The sequence below is a fragment of the Salvelinus alpinus genome, chromosome 4 (assembly GCF_045679555.1).
Source record: "Salvelinus alpinus chromosome 4, SLU_Salpinus.1, whole genome shotgun sequence".
Taxonomy (NCBI): Eukaryota; Metazoa; Chordata; class Actinopteri; order Salmoniformes; family Salmonidae; genus Salvelinus; species Salvelinus alpinus.
Window position 1 is genome coordinate 6,569,295 of NC_092089.1, and position 18,145 is coordinate 6,587,439.

Below are 18,145 nucleotides of genomic sequence, written 5' to 3' on the forward strand. Positions count from 1 at the left end.
TGAGACTGAGACCTCACAGAGGGACTGAGACCTCACAGTGAGACTGAGACCTCACAGAGGGCCTGAGACCTCACAGAGGGACTGGGATCTCACAGAGGGACTGAGACCTCACAGAGGGACTGAGATCTCACAGTGAGACTGAGATCTCACAGTGGGACTGAGACCTCACAGTGAGACTGAGATCTCACAGTGAGACTGAGACCTCACAGGGGGACTGAGACCTCACAGTGAGACTGAGACCTCACAGAGGGACTGAGATCTCACAGTGGGACTGAGACCTCACAGAGGGACTGAGACCTCACAGTGAGACTGAGACATTACAGAGGGACTGAGACCTCACAGTGAGACTGAGACATTACAGTGGGACTGAGACCTCACAGAGGGACTGAGACCTCACTGTGAGACTGAGACATTACAGTGGGACTGCGACCTCACAGAGGGACTGAGACCTCACAGTGGGACTGAGACCTCACAGAGGGACTGAGACCTCACAGTGGGACTGAGACCTCACAGTGGGACTGAGACGTTACAGAGGGACTGAGACCTCATAGTGGGACTGAGACCTCACAGTGGGACTGAGACCTCACAGAGGGACTGAGACCTCACAGTGGGACTGACACTTCACAGTGGGACTGAGACCTCACAGAGGGACTGAGACCTCACAGTGGGACTGAGACCTCACAGAGGGACTGAGACCTCACAGAGGGACTGAGACCTCACAGTGGGACTCAGACGTTACAGAGGGACTGAGACCTCTTTATAGAGAGAGGAGTGCCGAAGAATTTTAAATGAAATTGACTGCCACAGTCTTTGCGATAACATTTTTTTATTTTTTATTAATAAACAAAATTACAAAAACAAACACGAGTATAAAATCACTTCAAATGAAAAAATATTTATATGAGGCAATCGCATAGATCTGTCAGCAAACGATTTGTACGGTGTCACCACACACAGTTAAAAGATACATGTAAACAGACAGAGCAATCACCCTATCACTCTTTAAATATAACTATGATGTCATTCTTATCACGTGCAATATGGTATCTGATGTCCGTTCACTTGGTTATAAATTCTCACTAAAATATGACTAATTCCATCCACGTCACTTCAGGGGCATGTTGTTAATAAATATGCACTGAGGGGACAAAACATTAAGAACACCTGCTCTTTCCATGACATAGCCTGACCAGGTGAATCCAGGTGAAAGCTATGATCCCTTATTGATGTCACTTGTTAAATCCACTTCAATCAGTGTAGATGAGGAGGAGACAAGTTAAAGAAGGATTTTTAAGCCTTGGGACAATTGAGACATGGATTGTGTATGTGTACCACTCAGAGGGTGAACGGGCAAGACAAAATATTTAAGTATCTTTGAACAGGGTACGGTAGTAGATGCCAGATGCACCGGTTTGTGTCAAGAACTGCAACGCTGCTGGGTTTTTCACGCTCAACAGTTTCCCGTGTGTATCAAGAATGGTCCACCACCCAAAGGACATCCAGCCAACTTGACACAAGTGTGGGGAAGCATTGGAGTCAACATGGGCCAGCATCCCTGTGGAACGCTTTTGATACCTTGTAGAGTCCATGTCCTGATGAATTGAGGCTGTTCGGAGGGAAAAAGGGGGGTGCAACTCAACATTTGTGTTCCTAATGTTTTGTACGCTCACTATAAAGTGTTCCTAATGTTTTGAACGCTCAGTGTAAAGCGTTCCTAATGTTTTGAACGCTCAGTGTAAAGCGTTCCTAATGTTTTGAACGCTCAGTGTAAAGCATTCCTAATGTTTTGAACGCTCAGTGTAAAGCGTTCTCAAACAACAGTCACTGAATCATGTTGGCACACCACCCTGGGTTTGTGACGATGCTTAGTAACACAGGGAACGTCATTACGGTCTCATTCATCTCAGAACCCAGAACCAAATCCTGCGTGCGCTGGCTAGCTACAGTCTGTTACCAGAGACTACTGTCTCACATCATGTTTGGCCTACCGTATGGGTTTGTTATTGTACAGTGATGAGTAGTGACTGGAGTTTTTCCCAGAGAAAACTCTGGACCCTACCCGCTGGGGACAGACATCAGTTCAACGTCTCGTTTTGATTTGGTTTCAGATGTTAACTAACGTGAATTCAACGTGAAATCAACTAAACATTTCACCATATCGTTGGATTTATGCTAAAAGAGTTGTGTGAAAAAAATACTAAATTCCCTTTTCGCAAATCCAACCAGTTTTTCACCTTGATTCAATGTTATCAGATTGAATTTTTTTTGGTTGAAATGACGTAGAAACAACACTGTTGCAACCAATCTTTGCCCAGTGGGAAGTAATATCATCCAGTCTGTTGGTAACGTGTGGTAACTAGAGGGGTAACTAAACAGTTGGACATTATGTACTGTAGTCTTCATATAGCCTACAGTACTGTAATCACCTATAGCCTTCAGTTCGACACAACAATTAACTGCCCGGGGCTTCGCTTCCACACGACAAGAAGTAAAATCTCAAAAAAATCTCAATTGATTTAAGATTCGATGCTGGAAAAAACGGTCACCCATTGAGGGAATTTGTGGGACAGGAAAGGACACCAGAGATGTTCTTTGCAACATCTGTGTGTCTGTCAGTGTCACATCCAAGCAGCAACACATACAAAGACAGTACTGCCCGACCAAGCAAAAAGGCAGGAACTGCTCATTTGGTCCAAAATGAGTTAATGTCATTTTTTTGCTGCATTAAATACATGCTTAATCATGTGGACAAGTATCCTGCCTCGATTGTATTGTGTTTTGGAGAAACTGGGGATCAACGTTAACCAGTAACTGAATAAAGTTACTGTGAAACCAAGGTAAATAAAAGCCCTTTTTCTCAGTTCCACACTATGAGCAGTTCATGTCTTTTTGCTCGGTAGGGGCAGAGTATCATCTGAAGGACACACACACCCACAACACACACTCAGGGAGGCTTCGATGTGTTGGAGACACACACCAGGGACAGAGAACCGTGGTCGAACAGCTTGTACGGCAACGTCCCTTTAGTCGTCCACGCGTCAGTCTTCGGGTCGTAGCACTCGAAGCTGTCGGAGTCCTCTATGACGTCATGTCCGTTGATGAAGCGCCCTCCGGTCACGTACAGTTTGTCGTCGAGCACCGTGACGGCGTGATGCATCCTCCTCTGTTTTAGGTTCTCACACTTCATAAAGCGGTTGGCTTTGGTGTCGTACGCTATCATTCTCCTGGTGTAGCCTGTTAAGAAAGGACATTAGTGGGACAGTTAGGACAAAGAGCTGCTGATAAAGTTGTATTGACAAAAGACAGAAGAGATATCAAAGATCTCAAAGTCCTAAGTAGACCAAATAAAGTTTTCTTGACAAAAGACAGAAGAGATATCGAAGATCTCAAAGTCCTAAGTAGACCAAATAAAGTTGTCTTGACAAAAGACAGAAGAGATATCGAAGATCTCAAAGTCCTAAATAGACCAAATAAAGTTGTATTTCAATTGAAACATCAGATTGTCCCCCCCCCCCCCCCCGACTAAAGCAACAGACCCAGCCTTCACCTACCTCCGATAATGTAGATCTTGTCATCGATGACAGCTGCTGGTGCAGAAACGTTCTTCACTGTCCTGGTCTCCATCATAGACCACATATTCCTGCCAATGTGATACACCTGGAGAAAAAAGGATAGGGTTTAGAAGAGTTTAATGTTTTTGTCCCCCAAGATTTGTCACCCCCCCACAAAAAAAAGTTTCAAAGAATTAACAGCAAACTCCAAAACTTCAAGTCTTCAGTACTTCAACACCCAAGACTTCAACACCCAAGACTTCACCACTGAACAGCAACCTCAACAGAAGGACATTCTGCCTACCTGTATCATTCTGACAGGGTTTTGCATCGCGTCCTCTCCCCCGAACATGTAGATCCTTTGATCGTTAGCGGCAACCGCCGGGTGTAGCACAGCCGTCGGCATGGGAACCATAGCCTCCCATTGGTTGAACATACTATTGTACCTTTCCACCGTGTCACACACCTGCTTCTCCGGCCCCAGGCCACCCAGGACGAAGATAAAGTGCAGGTAGGAGACAGACTGGTGGGCGAAGCGAGGTTGGATCATGGGTTCGGTCGTCCTCCACTGGTTAGTCTTCAGAGACAACGTATAGACAGTGGTGCTAACCACTCTGTGTTTGGTGTTCATGGTGAGGCCTCCCAGAACATACAGGATACTGTGGATACAGACGTAGGAGGCCTTATAGAGTCGTAAGGGCAGCTTGGCCAGCCACTGCCATCGCTGAGTCCTCTCGTCGAACAGGAGTGCTTCGCGAGACGTCTGCTCGTTGTTCTTGCGGCCGCCAACTAGAACCAGGGTCTCCCGGCAGGTGAAGCGCCGCGGCGTCACCCACAGGGGCTTGAGGTCCGACCCACACTTGGTGGTGATGGAGAACATGAGGCGTCGGACGGACTCGATGACCTCGGTGCACAGGGTGGAGGACTGGACGAGGGGGTCGCTGGCGATGAACTGGAACAGGTAGGTGGGATGGATGTAACGCAGACGGACCTTCCTGAAGAGGTCGGAGATGGCGCCGCGCCGGGAGAACGGGTCGTGGTGGATCCACGCCAGTAACGTCTCGAACACCTGGTTAAAAAAAAACACTTAATTCTTAAACATCCATTGATAGTTTTAACTTTGTTGATGATGCGCTGCTGCTTTTAGTGGCCGTCTGTCCTTTATTGTTGATTGGGGTGTTAATTTGTAGGGATTCGTATAAAGTATTTCTATTTGTATAAAGTATTATCTTATCTTACCTGCTCTTCCTCGGCACAGAGCCAGTCATCCTCCAGGTAACCCATCAGCTCAGGTAAGGAGAGCTCACACAGGTCCTCAGAGGTAGAGACGTCAGAGAAGCTCTGTACTGCCATCTCCCTGGCCTGGAATCAATGAAGGAAGGAATGCCATTGACGGTACACATGGGCTGAGTGCGAAATAGTACCCTTTTCCCTAATTCCTTTTAGTACACTACTTTTGACCAGGGCCCCTAGGCTGCCAAGTGAACTAACTGCACCAGGGCCCCTAGGCTGACAAGTGAACTAACTGCACCAGGGCCCCTAGGCTGACAAGTGAACTAACTGCACCAGGGCCCCTAGGCTGACAAGTGAACTAACTGCACCAGGGCCCCTAGGCTGACAAGTGAACTAACTGCACCAGGGCCCCTAGGCTGACAAGTGAACCAACTATACCAGGGCCCCTAGGCTGCCAAGTGAACCAACTACACCAGGGCCCCTAGGCTGCCAAGTGAACCAACAATACCAGGGCCCCTAGGCTGCCAAGTGAACCAACTATACCATGGCCCCTAGGCTGCCAAGTGACCTAACTGCACCAGGGCCCCTAGGCTGCCAAGTGAACTAACAATACCAGGGCCCCTAGGCTGCCAAGTGGACCAACAATACCAGGGCCTCAAGGCTGCCAAGTGAACTAACTACACCAGGGCCCCTAGGCTGCCAAGTGAACCAACAATACCAGGGCCCCATGGCTGCCAAGTGAACCAACAATACCAGGGCCTCTAGGCTGCCAAGTGAGCCAACAATACCAGGGCCCCTAGGCTACTAAGTGTGCCAACTATACCAGGGCCTCTAGGCTGCCAAGTGAACCAACAATACCAGGGCCCCTAGGTTGCCAAGTGAACCAACAATACCAGGGCCCCAAGGCTGCCAAGTGAACTAACTACACCAGGGCCCCTAGGCTGCCAAGTGAACCAACTATCCAGGGCCCCTAGGCTGCCAAGTAAACCAACTACACCAGGGCCCCTAGGCTGCCAAGTGACCCAACAATACCAGGGCCCCTAGGTTGCCAAGTGAACCAACAATACCAGGGCCCCTAGGCTGCCAAGTGAACCAACAATACCAGGGCCCCTAGGCTGCCAAGTGAACCAACAATACCAGGGCCCCTAGGCTGCCAAGTGAACCAACAATACCAGGGCCCCTAGGTTGCCAAATGAACCAACAATACCAGGGCCCCTAGGCTGCCAAGTGAACCAACAATACCAGGGCCCCTAGGTTGCCAAGTGAACCAACAATACCAGGGCCCCTAGGCTGCCAAGTGAACCAACAATACCAGGGCCCCTAGGCTGCCAAGTGAACCAACAATACCAGGGCCCCTAGGCTGCCAAGTGAACCAACTATACCAGGGCCCCTAGGCTGCCAGGGGAACCAACAATACCAGGGCCCCTAGGCTGCCAAGTGAATCAACAATACCAGGGCCCCTAGGCTGCCAAGTGAACCAACAATACCAGGGCCCCAAAGCTGCCAAGTGAACCAACTATACCAGGGCCTCAAGTCTGCCAAGTGAACCAACTATACCAGGGCCCCTAGGATGCCAAGTGAATCAACAATACCAGGGCCCCAAAGCTGCCAAGTGAACCAACTATACCAGGGCCCCTAGGCTGCCAAGTGAACCAACAATACCAGGGCCCCTAGGCTGCCAAGTGAACCAACAATACCAGGGCCCCTAGGCTGCCAAGTGAACCAACAATACCAGGGCCCCTAGGCTGCCAAGTGAACCAACAATACCAGGGCCCCTAGGCTGACAAGTGAACTAACTGCACCAGGGCCCCTAGGCTGACAAGTGAACTAACTGCACCAGGGCCCCTAGGCTGACAAGTGAACTAACTGCACCAGGGCCCCTAGGCTGACAAGTGAACCAACTATACCAGGGCCCCTAGGCTGCCAAGTGAACCAACTACACCAGGGCCCCTAGGCTGCCAAGTGAACCAACAATACCAGGGCCCCTAGGCTGCCAAGTGAACCAACTATACCATGGCCCCTAGGCTGCCAAGTGAACTAACTGCACCAGGGCCCCTAGGCTGCCAAGTGAACTAACAATACCAGGGCCCCTAGGCTGCCAAGTGGACCAACAATACCAGGGCCTCAAGGCTGCCAAGTGAACTAACTACACCAGGGCCCCTAGGCTGCCAAGTGACCCAACAATACCAGGGCCCCATGGCTGCCAAGTGAACCAACAATACCAGGGCCTCTAGGCTGCCAAGTGAGCCAACAATACCAGGGCCCCTAGGCTACTAAGTGTGCCAACTATACCAGGGCCTCTAGGCTGCCAAGTGAACCAACAATACCAGGGCCCCTAGGTTGCCAAGTGAACCAACAATACCAGGGCCCCTAGGCTGCCAAGTGAACCAACTATACCATGGCCCCTAGGCTGCCAAGTGAACTAACTGCACCAGGGCCCCTAGGCTGCCAAGTGAACTAACAATACCAGGGCCCCTAGGCTGCCAAGTGGACCAACAATACCAGGGCCTCAAGGCTGCCAAGTGAACTAACTACACCAGGGCCCCTAGGCTGCCAAGTGAACCAACAATACCAGGGCCCCATGGCTGCCAAGTGAACCAACAATACCAGGGCCTCTAGGCTGCCAAGTGAGCCAACAATACCAGGGCCCCTAGGCTACTAAGTGTGCCAACTATACCAGGGCCTCTAGGCTGCCAAGTGAACCAACAATACCAGGGCCCCTAGGTTGCCAAGTGAACCAACAATACCAGGGCCCCAAGGCTGCCAAGTGAACTAACTACACCAGGGCCCCTAGGCTGCCAAGTGAACCAACTATACCAGGGCCCCTAGGCTGCCAAGTAAACCAACTACACCAGGGCCCCTAGGCTGCCAAGTGAACCAACAATACCAGGGCCCCTAGGTTGCCAAGTGAACCAACAATACCAGGGCCCCTAGGCTGCCAAGTGAACCAACAATACCAGGGCCCCTAGGCTGCCAAGTGAACCAACAATACCAGGGCCCCTAGGCTGCCAAGTGAACCAACAATACCAGGGCCCCTAGGTTGCCAAATGAACCAACAATACCAGGGCCTCTAGGCTGCCAAGTGAACCAACAATACCAGGGCCCCTAGGTTGCCAAGTGAACCAACAATACCAGGGCCCCTAGGCTGCCAAGTGAACCAACAATACCAGGGCCCCTAGGCTGCCAAGTGAACCAACAATACCAGGGCTCCTAGGCTGCCAAGTGAATCAACAATACCAGGGCCCCTAGGCTGCCAAGTGAACCAACAATACCAGGGCCCCAAAGCTGCCAAGTGAACCAACTATACCAGGGCCTCAAGTCTGCCAAGTGAACCAACTATACCAGGGCCCCTAGGCTGCCAAGTGAATCAACAATACCAGGGCCCCAAAGCTGCCAAGTGAACCAACTATACCAGGGCCCCTAGGCTGCCAAGTGAACCAACAATACCAGGGCCCCTAGGCTGCCAAGTGAACCAACAATACCAGGGCCCCTAGGCTGCCAAGTGAACCAACAATACCAGGGCCCCTAGGCTGCCAAGTGAACCAACAATACCAGGGCCCCTAGGCTGACAAGTGAACTAACTGCACCAGGGCCCCTAGGCTGACAAGTGAACTAACTGCACCAGGGCCCCTAGGCTGACAAGTGAACTAACTGCACCAGGGCCCCTAGGCTGACAAGTGAACCAACTATACCAGGGCCCCTAGGCTGCCAAGTGAACCAACTACACCAGGGCCCCTAGGCTGCCAAGTGAACCAACAATACCAGGGCCCCTAGGCTGCCAAGTGAACCAACTATACCATGGCCCCTAGGCTGCCAAGTGAACTAACTGCACCAGGGCCCCTAGGCTGCCAAGTGAACTAACAATACCAGGGCCCCTAGGCTGCCAAGTGGACCAACAATACCAGGGCCTCAAGGCTGCCAAGTGAACTAACTACACCAGGGCCCCTAGGCTGCCAAGTGACCCAACAATACCAGGGCCCCATGGCTGCCAAGTGAACCAACAATACCAGGGCCTCTAGGCTGCCAAGTGAGCCAACAATACCAGGGCCCCTAGGCTACTAAGTGTGCCAACTATACCAGGGCCTCTAGGCTGCCAAGTGAACCAACAATACCAGGGCCCCTAGGTTGCCAAGTGAACCAACAATACCAGGGCCCCAAGGCTGCCAAGTGAACTAACTACACCAGGGCCCCTAGGCTGCCAAGTGAACCAACTATACCAGGGCCCCTAGGCTGCCAAGTAAACCAACTACACCAGGGCCCCTAGGCTGCCAAGTGAACCAACAATACCAGGGCCCCTAGGTTGCCAAGTTAACCAACAATACCAGGGCCCCTAGGCTGCCAAGTGAACCAACAATACCAGGGCCCCTAGGCTGCCAAGTGAGCCAACAATACCAGGGCCCCTAGGCTGCCAAGTGAACCAACAATACCAGGGCCCCTAGGTTGCCAAGTGAACCAACAATACCAGGGCCCCTAGGCTGCCAAGTGAACCAACAATACCAGGGCCCCTAGGTTGCCAAGTGAACCAACAATACCAGGGCCCCTAGGCTGCCAAGTGAACCAACAATACCAGGGCCCCTAGGCTGCCAAGTGAACCAACAATACCAGGGCCCCTAGGCTGCCAAGTGAACCAACTATACCAGGGCCCCTAGGCTGCCAAGTGAACCAACAATACCAGGGCCCCTAGGCTGCCAAGTGAATCAACAATACCAGGGCCCCTAGGCTGCCAAGTGAACCAACAATACCAGGGCCCCAAAGCTGCCAAGTGAACCAACTATACCAGGGCCTCAAGTCTGCCAAGTGAACCAACTATACCAGGGCCCCTAGGCTGCCAAGTGAATCAACAATACCAGGGCCCCAAAGCTGCCAAGTGAACCAACTATACCAGGGCCCCTAGGCTGCCAAGTGAACCAACAATACCAGGGCCCCTAGGCTGCCAAGTGAACCAACAATACCAGGGCCCCTAGGCTGCCAAGTGAACCAACAATACCAGGGCCCCTAGGCTGCCAAGTGAACCAACAATACCAGGGCCCCTAGGCTGCCAAGTGAACCAACAATACCAGGGCCCCTAGGCTGCCAAGTGAACTAACTATACCAGGGCCCCTAGGCTGCCAAGTGAACTAACTATACATACTTCAAACTAAATAAATTCTACTGACCTTCTCCTTCAGGCTGCTGCAGTGTAATATCTCTGACAGCCGGATCATGCTGAGACAGTTGTCTGGGCTCAGCTGCTCCTGAAATATATGAAATGTAAAAATGTAAATGTATTTACCAGGGACAAAAACACACATTATTTAATCCTATTAAAGTTTCAACATCAATGTGAGAGTTTAAGCCAGAGTTTAAGCCAGGAAGCTAATTAATCTGTGGTCACCTGCAGGAAAGAGGAGCAGGCCTCGAACAGCCTGGTGTACTGGAGCATGGAGGAAGCCTGCATAAGGGGCAGGACTATCTCCATGGTGATGGTGATGAGCCCTGTGTAGACGTAGTCCACGATGTCACTCAGGATGCTGGAGGTGATCCCCTTCAATAATAACAATAATAACAATAATAATAACAATAATAACAACAATAATAATAATAATAATAACAATAACAATAATAATAACAATAATAACAACAACAATAATAATAATAACAAAGCTAATAATAATAACAAAAATAACAACAATAATAATAATAACAAAGCTAATAATAATAACAATAACAATACTACCAACAATAATAAAACCAATAATAATAACAACAATAATAACAATAACAACAACAATAACAATAATAATACTACTACTACCACTAATAATAATAGTAATAATAATAATAACAACACTAATAATAATAACACTAATAATAATAATAACAATAATAACAAAAACAATAATAATAATAATACCAATAATAACAATAATAATAATAATAATAATTAGAAAGATTATATTTTATTTGTACAGCGCCTTTCATTGACAGGCAGAAACCACACAGCACTTTACATAAAAGTAAGCCTTCTCCTGTTTCTGTCGAGTGAAGCAGGACACTAGTCTAGTTTTACCAAAAAAACAAGCATTCTTTTTCTTTTAAAAAGGCAAAAATGCAAAAAAAAAGTGAAACAAGCCTACCTTGAGATCCACCTTGTCCTGGTTTGCCTCTCTGAAGTGGTGACAGAACATGGCTGTGAAGTAAGGACTGCTGGAGGCCAGGATGTTACGGTGACAGGGGATCTCTGTGTTATCTGAACAGAGCAGCACGTCAGTAAGGATCCTGTCCTGCCTCAGACTGTTCAGCTGCAGCAGGAGGGAGGAGGACTGTTCCTTGTTCCTGTAGTGGAACACCTCCACGTGTGGCTTTGATTGGTCCATTCTGGAAAAGAAAGGACATGGTTTGATTTGGGAGGAAATGGATTCGATTTGGTTTTATTTTTTTTCTCTGTAGAGATGAGTGTGTATAGTTTGGACAAGCCAACGACATGAATGAATAGAAAGCCTTGGTCAACTATTTTTCGCTAACATTTGAATGTTTTCTCCATCACACACACATATTTCCTGCAGAATCCAAGGCGTTTCCCACCTCCGACTGTGACTCCATCACGATCATAAATACCTCAAATTGCTTTTAGAAATGGTATCTTCAGTAGCATGCTGTTTTCTGCACGAAGAACTCCCAATGCAGATAGCATGAGGCTCGTGATCAACATTCACTTATTATAGGAGTCCTGTCATAACACAGCTGGGGGTCTAGGACTAGGCCAAACACCACGTCCTTATTATAGTAGTCCTGTCATAACACAGCTGGGGGTCTAGGACTAGGCCAAACACCAGGTCCTTATTATAGTAGTCCTGTCATAACACAGCTGGGGGTCTAGGACTAGGCCAAACACCAGGTCCTTATTATAGTAGTCCTGTCAGCTGGGGGTCTAGGACTAGGCCAAACACCAGGTCCTTATTATAGTAGTCCTGTCATAACACAGCTGGGGGTCTCGGACTAGGCCAAACACCACGTCCTTATTATAGTAGTCCTGTCAGCTGGGGGTCTAGGACTAGGCCAAACACCAGGTCCTTATTATAGTAGTCCTGTCAGCTGGGGGTCTAGGACTAGGCCAAACACCAGGTCCTTATTATAGTAGAAACACCAGGTCCTTATTATAGTGGTCCTGTCATAACACAGCTGGGGGTCTAGGACTAGGCCAAACACCAGGTCCTTATTATAGTAGTCCTGTCATAACACAGCTGGGAGTCTAGGACTAGGCCAAACACCAGGTCCTTATTATAGTAGTCCTGTCATAACACAGCTGGGGGTCTAGGACTAGGCCAAACACCAGGTCCTTATTATAGTAGTCCTGTCATAACACAGCTGGGGGTCTCGGACTAGGCCAAACACCAGGTCCTTATTATAGTAGTCCTGTCATAACACAGCTGGGAGTCTAGGACTAGGCCAAACACCAGGTCCTTATTATAGTAGTCCTGTCATAACACAGCTGGGGGTCTAGGACTAGGCCAAACACCAGGTCCTTATTATAGTAGTCCTGTCATAACACAGCTGGGGGTCTAGGACTAGGCCAAGCACCAGGTCCTTATTATAGTAGTCCTGTCATAACACAGCTGGGGGTCTAGGACTAGGCCAAGCACCAGGTCCTTATTATAGTAGTCCTGTCATAACACAGCTGGGGTGTCTAGGACTAGGCCAAACACCACGTCCTTATTATAGGAGTCCTGTCATAACACAGCTGGGGGTCTAGGACTAGGCCAAACACCAGGTCCTTATTATAGTAGTCCTGTCATAACACAGCTGGGGGTCTAGGACTAGGCCAAGCACCAGGTCCTTATTATAGTAGTCCTGTCATAACACAGCTGGGAGTCTAGGACTAGGCCAAACACCACGTCCTTATTATAGTAGTCCTGTCATAACACAGCTGGGGGTCTCGGACTAGGCCAAACACCAGGTCCTTATTATAGTAGTCCTGTCAGCTGGGGGTCTAGGACTAGGCCAAACACCAGGTCCTTATTATAGTAGTCCTGTCATAACACAGCTGGGGGTCTCGGACTAGGCCAAACACCAGGTCCTTATTATAGTAGTCCTGTCAGCTGGGGGTCTAGGACTAGGCCAAACACCAGGTCCTTATTATAGTAGTCCTGTCATAACACAGCTGGGAGTCTAGGACTAGGCCAAACACCAGGTCCTTATTATAGTAGTCCTGTCATAACACAGCTGGGGGTCTCGGACTAGGCCAAACACCAGGTCCTTATTATAGTAGTCCTGTCATAACACAGCTGGGAGTCTAGGACTAGGCCAAACACCAGGTCCTTATTATAGTAGTCCTGTCATAACACAGCTGGGGGTCTAGGACTAGGCCAAACACCACGTCCTTATTATAGTAGTCCTGTCATAACACAGCTGGGGGTCTAGGACTAGGCCAAACACCAGGTCCTTATTATAGTAGTCCTGTCATAACACAGCTGGGGGTCTAGGACTAGGCCAAACACCACGTCCTTATTATAGTAGTCCTGTCATAACACAGCTGGGGGTCTAGGACTAGGCCAAACACCAGGTCCTTATTATAGTAGTCCTGTCATAACACAGCTGAAGGTCTAGGACTAGGCCAACTTGTTATTGTTTGCTTCTAACCTAAGACATTGACATTGAACGCAGCTAGTCGGATGATTGATCAGTCAGCAGCTAGTAGGATGATTGACCAATCAGCAGCTAGTAGGATGATTGACCAATCAGCAGCTAGTAGGATGATTGATCAGTCAGCAGCTAGTAGGATGATTGATCAGTCAGCAGCTAGTAGGATGATTGATCAGTCAGCAGCTAGTAGGATGATTGATCAGTCAGCAGCTAGTAGGATGATTGATCAGTCAGCAGCTAGTAGGATGATTGATCAGTCAGCAGCTAGTAGGATGATTGATCAGTCAGCAGCTAGTAGGATGATTGATCAGTTAGCAGCTAGTAGGATGATTGATCAGTCAGCAGCTAGTAGGATGATTAATCAGTCAGCAGCTAGTAGGATGATTGATCTGTCAGCAGCTAGTAGGATGATTGATCAGTCAGCAGCTAGTAGGATGATTGATCAATCAGCAGCTAGTAGGATGATTGATCAGTCAGCAGCTAGTCGGATGATTGATCAGTCAGCAGCTAGTAGGATGATTGATCAATCAGCAGCTAGTAGGATGATTGACCAATCAGCAGCTAGTAGGATGATTGATCTGTCAGCAGCTAGTAGGATGATTGATCAGTCAGCAGCTAGTAGGATGATTGATCAGTCAGCAGCTAGTAGGATGATTGATCAGTCAGCAGCTAGTAGGATGATTGATTAGTCAGCAGCTAGTAGGATGATTGATCAGTCAGCAGCTAGTAGGATGATTGATCAGTCAGCAGCTAGTAGGATGATTGATCAGTCAGCAGCTAGTAGGATGATTGATCAGTCAGCAGCTAGTAGGATGATTTATCAGTCAGCAGCTAGTCGGATGATTGATCAGTCAGCAGCTAGTAGGATGATTGATCAGTCAGCAGCTAGTAGGATGATTGATCAGTCAGCAGCTAGTAGGATGATGGATCAGTCAGCAGCTAGTAGGATGATTGATCAGTCAGCAGCTAGTAGGATGATTGATCAGTCAGCAGCTAGTAGGATGATTGATCTATCAGCAGCTAGTAGGATGATTGATCTGTCAGCAGCTAGTAGGATGATTGATCAGTCAGCAGCTAGTAGGATGATTGATCAGTCAGCAGCTAGTAGGATGATTGATCAGTCAGCAGCTAGTGGGATGATTGATCAGTCAGCAGCTAGTAGGATGATTGATCAGAAGTCCGTTGATCATTCTCAGCCAACAGAATGTTAGAATAACTCTGGTTGTTATTGCATCTGATTTATGGGTAAAACAAACTGATGTTGATCATCAACCATGTTACAGTCAGCTACATTCAGCAGGTCAACCTCTACACCTCAGTACGACACACCTTCCTTACCTTGCCTCAGTCTTCTAATGCTTCTGAGGTAGGTATCCTTCCACTCTGTCTTCTAATGCGTCTGAGGTAGGTATCCTTCCACTCAGTCTTCTAATGCGTCTGAGGTAGGTATCCTTCCACTCAGTCTTCTGATTGCTCTGCTATCAGCAACATTCACCCAGACATTTCCTTCTCTCTCGCTCCCCCCCCCCCTCTCTCTCTCTCTCTCTCTCTCTCCCTCCCTCTCTCCCTCTCTCTCTCTGTCTCTCTCTCTCTCTCTCTCCCTCCCTCTCTCCCTCTCTCTCTCTGTCTCTCTCTCTCTCTCTCTCCCTCCCTCTCTCCCTCTCTCTCTCTGTCTCTCTCTCTCCCTCCCTCTCTCCCTCTGTCTCTCTCTCTCTCTCTCTCTCTCCCTCTCTCTCTCTGTCTCTCTCTCTCTCTCTCTCTCTCTCTCTCTCTTTCTCCTGCTGGTGGTTCTCTATAAGTGAAGGAGGGGTTGTTTGTAGAGAAACTGTTCTGGGTTTGTTGTTATGGTCTCTTTCCATGAGGTCTCCGGCTCTGTGTACATTCCTGTTTAAAAATAGACCCCACTCTTTAGCAACACCCCAGCAGCCTCGCATGTGACTGCCCTTCTCTCTCTCTCCCTCTCTATCTCCCTCTCTTTCTCTCTCTCTCTCTCTCTTTCTCTCTCTCCCTCTCTCCCCCTCTCCTCCTCCTGTCTGCCATACACAACCCATGCTCCTGTATGTTTACATCAGTGATAAACAGAGATGATCTGGCCAGGTGCTGGGACAGTTACAGGAGAGGAGGCTGTGGCCAGGTCCTGGGACAGTTACAGGAGAGGAGTCTGTGGCCAGGTCCTGGGACAGTTACAGGAGAGGAGGCTGTGGCCAGGTGTTGGGACAGGTACAGGAGAGGAGGCTGTGGCCAGGTCCTGGGACAGTTACAGGAGAGGAGTCTGTGGCCAGGTACTGGGACAGTTACAGGAGAGGAGTCTGTGGCCAGGTGCTGGGACAGTTACAGGAGAGGAGTCTGTGGTCAGGTTATGGGACAGTAACAGGAGAGGAGAGGAGTCTGTGGCCAGGTACTGGGACAGTAACAGGTGAGGAGTCTGTGGCCAGGTCCTGGGACAGTTACAGGAGAGGAGTCTGTGGCCAGGTCCTGGGACAGTTACAGGAGAGGAGTCTGTGGCCAGGTGCTGGGACAGTTACAGGAGAGGAGTCTGTGGCCAGGTACTGGGACAGGTACGGGAGAGGAGTCTGTGGTCAGGTACTGGGACAGGTACAGGAGAGGAGGCTGTGGCCAGGTGCTGGGACAGTTACAGGAGAGGAGTCTGTGGCCAGGTGCTGGGACAGTAACAGGAGAGGAGTCTGTGGCCAGGTACTGGGACAGTTACAGGAGAGGAGTCTGTGTCCAGGTATTGGGACAGTTAAAGGAGAGGAGTCTGTGGCCAGGTGCTGGGACAGTTACAGGAGAGGAGTCTGTGGCCAGGTACTGGGACAGTTACAGGAGAGGCGTCTGTGGCCAGGTACTGGGACAGTTACAGGAGAGGCGTCTGTGGCCAGGTGCTGGGACAGTTACGGGAGAGGAGTCTGTGGTCAGGTACTGGGACAGGTACAGGAGAGGAGTCTGTGGCCAGGTGCTGGGACAGTAACAGGAGAGGAGGCTGTGGCCAGGTACTGGGACAGTTACAGGAGAGGAGGCTGTGGCCAGGTGCTGGGACAGTTACAGGAGAGGAGGCTGTGGCCAGGTGCTGGGACAGTTAAAGGAGAGGAGGCTGTTTGCGAGGTGCTGGGACAGTTACAGGAGAGGAGGCTGTTTGCGAGGTACTGGGACAGTTACAGGAGAAGAGGCTGTTTGTGAGGTACTGGGACAGTTACAGGAGAAGAGGCTGTTTGTGAGGTACTGGGACAGTTACAGGAGAAGAGGCTGTTTGTGAGGTGCTGGGACAGTTACAGAAGAGGAGGCTGTTTGCGAGGTGCTGGGACAGTTACAGAAGAGGAGGCTGTTTGCGAGGTGCTGGGACAGTTACAAGAGAAGAGGCTGTTTGTGAGGTGCTGGGACAGTTACAGAAGAGGAGGCTGTTTGTGAGGTACTGGGACAGGTACAGAAGAGGAGGCTGTTTGTGAGGTGCTGGGACAGTTACAGAAGAGGAGGATGTTTGTGAGGTACTGGGACAGTTACAGGAGAGGAGTCTGTTTGTGAGGTGCTGGGACAGTTACAGAAGAGGAGGCTGTTTGTGAGGTGCTGGGACAGTTACAGAAGAGGAGGCTGTTTGTGAGGTGCTGGGACAGTTACAGAAGAGGAGGCTGTTTGTGAGGTACTGGGACAGTTACAGAAGAGGAGGCTGTTTGTGAGGTGCTGGGACAGTTACAGGAGAGGAGGCTGTTTGTGAGGTGCTGGGACAGTTACAGGAGAGGAGGCTGTTTGTGAGGTACTGGGACAGTTACAGGAGAGGAGGCTGTTTGTGAGGTACTGAGACAGTTACAGGAGAGGAGGCTGTTTGTGAGGTACTGGGACAGTTACAGAAGAGGAGGCTGTTTGTGAGGTGCTGGGACAGTTACAGAAGAGGAGGCTGTTTGTGAGGTGCTGGGACAGTTACAGAAGAGGAGGCTGTTTGTGAGGTACTGGGACAGTTACAGGAGAGGAGGCTGTTTGTGAGGTGCTGGGACAGTTACAGAAGAGGAGGCTGTTTGTGAGGTACTGGGACAGTTACAGAAGAGGAGGCTGTTTGTGAGGTACTGGGACAGTTACAGGAGAGGAGGCTGTTTGTGAGGTGCTGGGACAGTTACAGAAGAGGAGGCTGTTTGTGAGGTACTGGGACAGTTACAGAAGAGGAGGCTGTTTGTGAGGTGCTGGGACAGTTACAGGAGAGGAGGCTGTTTGTGAGGTGCTGGGACAGTTACAGGAGAGGAGGCTGTTTGTGAGGTACTGGGACAGTTACAGGAGAGGAGGCTGTTTGTGAGGTACTGAGACAGTTACAGGAGAGGAGGCTGTTTGTGAGGTACTGGGACAGTTACAGAAGAGGAGGCTGTTTGTGAGGTGCTGGGACAGTTACAGAAGAGGAGGCTGTTTGTGAGGTGCTGGGACAGTTACAGAAGAGGAGGCTGTTTGTGAGGTACTGGGACAGTTACAGGAGAGGAGGCTGTTTGTGAGGTGCTGGGACAGTTACAAGAGAGGAGGCTGTTTGTGAGGTGCTGGGACAGTTACAGGAGAAGAGGCTGTTTGTGAGGTGCTGGGACAGTTACAGAAGAGGAGGCTGTTTGTGAGGTGCTGGGACAGTTACAGAAGAGGAGGCTGTTTGCGAGGTGCTGGGACAGTTACAGAAGAGGAGGCTGTTTGTGAGGTGCTGGCTGGCCTCGACACAGGGACCTGGGTAGTGTTACCTTGACAGCCATGTAAACACACACAGACATGGTCTGCGT

The 18,145-nt window shown here is 49.6% G+C and overlaps 1 protein-coding gene across 1 annotated transcript; it reads right to left on the bottom strand.

The window, feature by feature from the left end:
- Window positions 1-809: 809 nt before the first annotated feature.
- LOC139572816 (kelch-like protein 38) lies at window positions 810-11,140 on the bottom strand. The gene is made up of 7 exons (XM_071395605.1): window positions 10,901-11,140; window positions 10,159-10,308; window positions 9,941-10,018; window positions 4,791-4,913; window positions 3,856-4,620; window positions 3,552-3,657; window positions 810-3,234 (listed from the first exon to the last, which is right to left on the bottom strand). Exons 1-7 carry the CDS (start codon window positions 11,138-11,140, stop codon window positions 2,945-2,947), a joined length of 1,752 nt encoding a protein of 583 aa, XP_071251706.1. The 3' UTR covers window positions 810-2,944.
- Between the last annotated feature and the right edge of the window lie 7,005 nt (window positions 11,141-18,145).

What these genes read in the sequence shown, in the direction of transcription:
- LOC139572816 (XM_071395605.1), bottom strand. Translation starts at nt 11,140, where the DNA reads ATGGACCAATCAAAGCCACACGTGGAGGTGTTCCACTACAGGAACAAG. An exon ending in GCAGCAGCCTGAAGGAGAAG is followed by an intron (nt 4,914 to 9,940) that starts GTCAGTAGAATT and finishes CATTGATTCCAG; the next exon opens with GCCAGGGAGATGGCAGTACA. An exon ending in TCTGTGCCGAGGAAGAGCAG is followed by an intron (nt 4,621 to 4,790) that starts GTAAGATAAGAT and finishes TTTTTTAACCAG; the next exon opens with GTGTTCGAGACGTTACTGGC.